Source organism: Microtus ochrogaster, chromosome 7, assembly GCF_000317375.1.
Source record: "Microtus ochrogaster isolate Prairie Vole_2 chromosome 7, MicOch1.0, whole genome shotgun sequence".
Lineage (NCBI taxonomy): Eukaryota > Metazoa > Chordata > Mammalia > Rodentia > Cricetidae > Microtus > Microtus ochrogaster.
Window position 1 is genome coordinate 4,997,027 of NC_022014.1, and position 5,626 is coordinate 5,002,652.

The window sequence follows — 5,626 nt, forward strand, 5'->3', positions numbered from 1 at the left end:
CTGTAGACCAGGCTGGTCTCGAACTCACAGAGATCCACCTGCCTCTGCCTCCCGAGTGCTGGGATTAAAGGCGTGCGCCACCACCGCCCGGCTTCTGGTTCTTATTGTACGCAAATACACCTAGTGAAAATGTGTACTGAGCATCAGAAAAAGGCCTTGGCCCAACAAATGCTATTACATGCTGTTAGCTAAAGGTTCTCAGATCAGGAGTTGGAGAAGACCAGGGGTTACAGGAGCTCGCTGCACAGTCTTCAGGAGGGCTGGAATTTAGACCCCAGCGCTCACACAATTGGGTGTCTCACACACTTGTAACCCCAGCTCCAAGGTGGGGCTTTCTGGCTTCCAACCAAGCTGAGAAAATCTAAGTTCTGAGTTTAGGGACATAGAATGCCATAGAAAGGTATAGATGGAGAGTGGCAGAGGGCCACCGACACTCTCTGGCCGTCATGGCTGTACTTGTACACATATGTGCACATACACAGATGCATACACAAATGAATGAATCTTAAAAACTTAGATGGATGAGAGTGATGGATCACACACTGGATCACAGACCATAAGTGCTCCCAGGGGCTCATGAGCTGGGTGCCCTAAGGAGCAGTTTACCGTTGAGGCCGAGAGCTGACTGGATCACAAGGCTCTGGCATACTGATGAGTTCTAATAGGAAGTGAGGGGGAGGGACTTAGGACCGGGGTCTAATTGGTAGAATCATTGGGGGGGGGGTGGGGTTTCCTTTAAAGGTGTGTTTGTCCACAGCCCCTTCCTGTCACCACATGCTCCTAATGCCTCATCAAAGCTCCCAAATATCAAAGGTCACTCAGTAAAAATAAACCTTTCCTTCTTCAAGCTGATCGTCTCTTTGCCACAGCAACGGACAAGGAACAAATGGCGAAGGTGAGTGGATAGTACTGCTCGAACGTGCTGACAGTCTGGGGGGGGGGGAGCTCAGAGAAAAGCCACATGCCACACCCAGGAGCTACATGTGGCCTTTAGGGCAGTGACACCGATGGATTCTACAGCATGCAAGTGATACTTCAATAAGAAATGTCCAAAGCCGTTTAGGAACAAATGGACCACATTAGCTAAATTCCTGGCCCCCGTAGTGGTGATATGAAAGACTTTACCAAGAGGACCGTGACTACTTGCTAGGTTTTTTGTCAACTTGACAGAAGTTATAGTCATTTGGAAAGGACTTCCAACTGAGAAAAAGCCTCCATAAGAGTGGCCTACAGCCACTAATGATTGATGTGAGAGGGCCCAGGCCACTGTGGGGTGCCAACCCTGGGCAAGTGGTCCTGGCAGGTCAAACCAGGTGTTGATGACACATGCCTTAAATCCAAGCACATGGGAAGCAGAGGCAGGTGGATCTCTGTGAGTTTGAGGTCAGTCTGATCTACAGAGTGAGATCCAGGACAGCCAGGGCCACACAGAGAAACCCTGTCTTAAAAAAAAAAAAAGAAAGAAAGAAAAGGAAAAAAAATGTAACTAAGGCAATAATTGTACCCCATTCTCACCCCTGATTTTCTGTAGTCTCCTTAAACCCACAACACCCCTCTTCCTTCCAGCTGCTGGGGCCACGGTGTCAAGAGACAAGAGGCTAGACTTTACAGCTAAGAGCATAATGCCTGTGGCACAAGGGTACTGATCCTGACAGTCACCCTGATTAGACTGAGACACTCATAGGCAAAGTGCACCTCTGGGAGAGTCTGGGAGGGCACATCCAAACTCTTAACCTAGCGCCAAAGGATTCCAGCAGCTCTGCACAGATCTCAGCTCTCCTTCCTTTAGTTTCCCTTTACTAACAAAAGCCCTAGGAAAATCAATAGCTAGGGCTGTTACACAGAGAAACCCTGTCTTGACCAACCAAAAACAAACAAACAAACAAAGCCCTCACTTGAAAACTTGAAGGAGCCACAATTAACTGAAGGGAATCACTTGTTCTGAGTGTGAATGGCACCATCCCACAGATTGGGGGCCCAGGTAAAAATAAGAGGAAAAAAAGAGATAGTCAGAAAACACAGGAATTCTCTGTCTGGACTCCAGCCACATCCTCCCCTCCACACCCAAGGGAAACAGAGAAATCTGCCCTTGAGTTGCCTTTATCAGGTATCCGGTCAGTCACTTGAGTTTGACTAAACAGTTAAGGACATAGGCTACGTCTATCAGGAGCCCCAGGAGCCCAATGTTTCAACTGCTGGCCCCTGGCAGCAGAGGGTAAGTGCCCACCTGCCTTGTCTGACAGCGAGGACCAGAAGTCCTACCTTGACATCTTGCTCTGCAGTAGTCACGATGCCCTCCCTCATGAACAAGCCGTAATCTTCAAAGAACTTGGCATATTTTTCAGAATCTTTTTTACTCTGGTCAAGGAAGAACTTGATCAATCTCTGCTGTAGAACATTCCGGAGTTTCCTACAGAACAGAAGTTACTGACTGTGAACAGGGTTTTCTGTGTATTACCAGGACCGTAGGGGCATGAGAAAGGCACAACCCACCAGAGCCCCAAGGAACAGGCACAGCAGCACACCTGGAGCCATGGAAACTACACCAAAGGTACCCTGCGCTGTCCCCAAAGAAGCTCATTGTGCCCTGCAGGAAGATGGCAGGACAAACTTCAAGAGGACAACCAGCAGTGGACATCTTGAGGCGTCTACCCTGGGCACCAGCAGATAACAGGGTGACTTCCACTATAGAATATGTCTATTTAACTATGAACAGACTCAGGGTTTGCTGAAGCCACCTATCTCTATCTATGCTAGAGGCAGGAAGAGATGTCTGAGTTAGAACAGAGCTGTGGTGGTGCACGCCTTTTATCCCAGCACTCTGGAGGCAGAGGCAGGAGGATCTGAGTGAGTTCAAAGCCAGCCTGGGCTATAAAATGAACCCCAGGACAGCCAGAACTGTAACACAGAGCTGTAACACCCTGTCTCAAAAAACCAAAACCAAAACCAATCCAACACCTCCATCCCCAAAATAAAAAAAAAACAAATCTAGGAAAAGGCCAACAGGGATAAGTTACAGCACAAATGCACAGCATGTATGCACACAAAGGTTACACTTATACTGCAGAGGTCCTCATATTTAGGTAAGTACTGTCTGCATTATACACTTATAACCTGAAATGTACTGAGTAGATTACACACACACTGTAACTTGGCAAAGTTACAACATGATTCTCTAATGGACATTTTTACTGTATTATCACATAAAGGCCGAAAGCAGTTTTATTAATGGTGTCAGGGTCAAGTGCACAGGAGTGGGCTTTAGTAAAGGACGGTCACTGTCTTAGTTAGGTTCTCCGATGCTGTGATCAAAACAGCCATGACCCGCAGTGTCTGGTGTGCCTGGGCCAGCACAAAGGCAGTTCCAAACCAGAATAATGTAAGACAGGAATAGATCATTCCCTGACTAAAACGGGTAAACAGTCTATAGTCCAGACAAGTGGCAAATATTTTTAAATACTATTGAATACCATAGAAAGGGTTGCCTAGCATGTAGGAATCCTTCAGTTCAATCCTAACATCAATTTTAAAAGATCATAAGTAAGTGAAATATTGAAAATTTGCTGAAGATTACACCTACATTCTTCTAAATAGGAAAGTGCCCCAAGTTTGGGGAAGTAGCTCAGTGTAGAATCCTTGCCTGGCAATAGCCAGTGCAGTAAAAACAAAACAAACCCTAAAACAATACTAATGTGTACACAAACTCATGCTCACCACTTCACACGACATCCTCCGAGAGACAGCAGGATCATCAAACGGAGAGCGGCCTGGAGGACATCCCTTTACCCAGTGTCCAATGGAACACCACTAATCAAAGGACAAGTCAAAAGTCCTGCCCCATCCACAGGACCAGCCTCTTTCTTTCCTGGGAGTGTCACACATTTCCAAATGCAGGGCCACTCCACAGAATGCATGGCCTCATGCCATAAGACTCCCGGGAAAGCAGTGAACTGAGACTTTCCTCTGGGCTTGACATGACCCTTGCCACCAGAAACAAAGCAGTGGTCTGCAGTCTCGGCAGTGTAGAAACAGAACCATACGACAAACAGCTCCCCCGGCGTGGTTACTGTCCTTTCCCAGGAGAGAGGGCCTCACAAAACTTTCTCAGGCAGAAACCAACCCTCTCCTGAGATTTCAGTCATTCTGCTGCCCAGCCACACAGTCTTAGAGATGCTCAAGAGGACTTGGTACAGCTACCTGTGAGTTGCCTGCTTCTATGAGGTAACCCCAATCTTCCCCACGAAGCAGAACCAACAGTCTTTAATTTCCGCTGCCAGTTCCCTCTCTGTTCTGTTTTTGGAGACACGCAACATCACAAAACCTACATGCTCACAACCTGAGGGGTGAAAACTGTAGCCCCAGTGGGGCTTGAGGAGAGACCATAGCAATGATAGAGCAAAGCCAATTGCTGCTACTGAAGTTTTACTGGGTAGAAAGACGTCTCTGTAGCTCTGTAGGCTGGCGACACCCCGCCCAACACCCAGGGGAAAATGGCATCAAGATGACGACCCTATCTCAGAGGGCCCAGAGCAGACATGTTTTCCCGACTCGGGAAGATTCTGAGTTCTTTAACATTCTGGCTAAGGTGGCCACTTCTGTACAGGGTGAGCTCAGTCCAACTACCCAGCAGGAAGGAGGCGCTGGCTGCACACTACACCGAACACAGCTGCACAGCTGCTCCATTGGACTGGGGACACTGACGCACAGCCACCCACCTCTCCACACAAGCAGCAGGTCTGACTTCCTAGTTTCAGAAGAGCTTCCCAGACCCAATTCAGCTCTGTGCTTGTTCTATGGTCACCCCTGCCTCATCCAACTCCGAGACACAGTGTCTAGAATCTCTCCAACTGTGGCCATACCTGGGTGGGTTTGGGGCAGGGGACAATAATGGGCCACAGCCGGGACCAGTAACTCTTCAAAAATAGCCCACAGCCCTCTTCATTAGTGAAGAGCAAGGCAGCAGTGCATTCCTCACTCCTTAGGAGCTCCTGAATATCAGGAGCTTGGGCCTACACCTGTACCACCGCCATGGGAAAGCACCATCATGGGAAAGCACCATCATGGGGCCCACAGCTGCCCTGCACTGTTGGCATGCATTCTGCACTCTGGGGTTAGCAGCATCAGAGTGGGCAGAGAAAAGGATCAAATTCTTTCTTTATTTCATTGTACATTTCATATTTAATGGGAAAAGTCACTTGTGTTCCACTCTAAGAGCCTGGATAAATAATATATACGTACTATGCAGTTGTTGCAAGTGCTTTGCAAAACATTCCTTGGAGCGCCTGTAACCAAAGGGGACAAAGCTGAGATGCCGGTTAATACAGCCCAGCCTGGCCCTGGCTTAGCTCCACTACTTCTAGGCTCAACCTCAGCAGTTACCCAGGCAATCCTAAATTCTTCCCGACCAGGATGATTTGTTCAACAGTAGACCTCAGCCGGGCGATGGTGGCACATGCCTTTAATCCCAGCACTCGGGAAGCAGAGGCAGGCGGATCTCTGTGAGTTCGAAACCAGCCTGGTCTACAGAGCTAAATCCAGGACAGGCTCCAAAGCCACAGAGAAACCCTGTCTCGAAAAACCAAAAAAAAAAAAAAAAAAAAAAAAAAAAAAAAAAAAAAAAAAAAAA

The 5,626-nt window shown here is 47.9% G+C and overlaps 1 protein-coding gene across 1 annotated transcript in view; it reads right to left on the bottom strand.

The window, feature by feature from the left end:
* Window positions 1-5,626, bottom strand: part of Trap1 (TNF receptor associated protein 1) — a 34,595-nt gene that overhangs the window by 5,350 nt on the left and 23,619 nt on the right. The window contains exon 12 of the mRNA XM_005349239.3: window positions 2,263-2,410. Within this exon, the coding sequence (XP_005349296.1) occupies window positions 2,263-2,410 (148 nt within the window). The remainder of the gene's footprint in view (window positions 1-2,262; window positions 2,411-5,626) is intronic.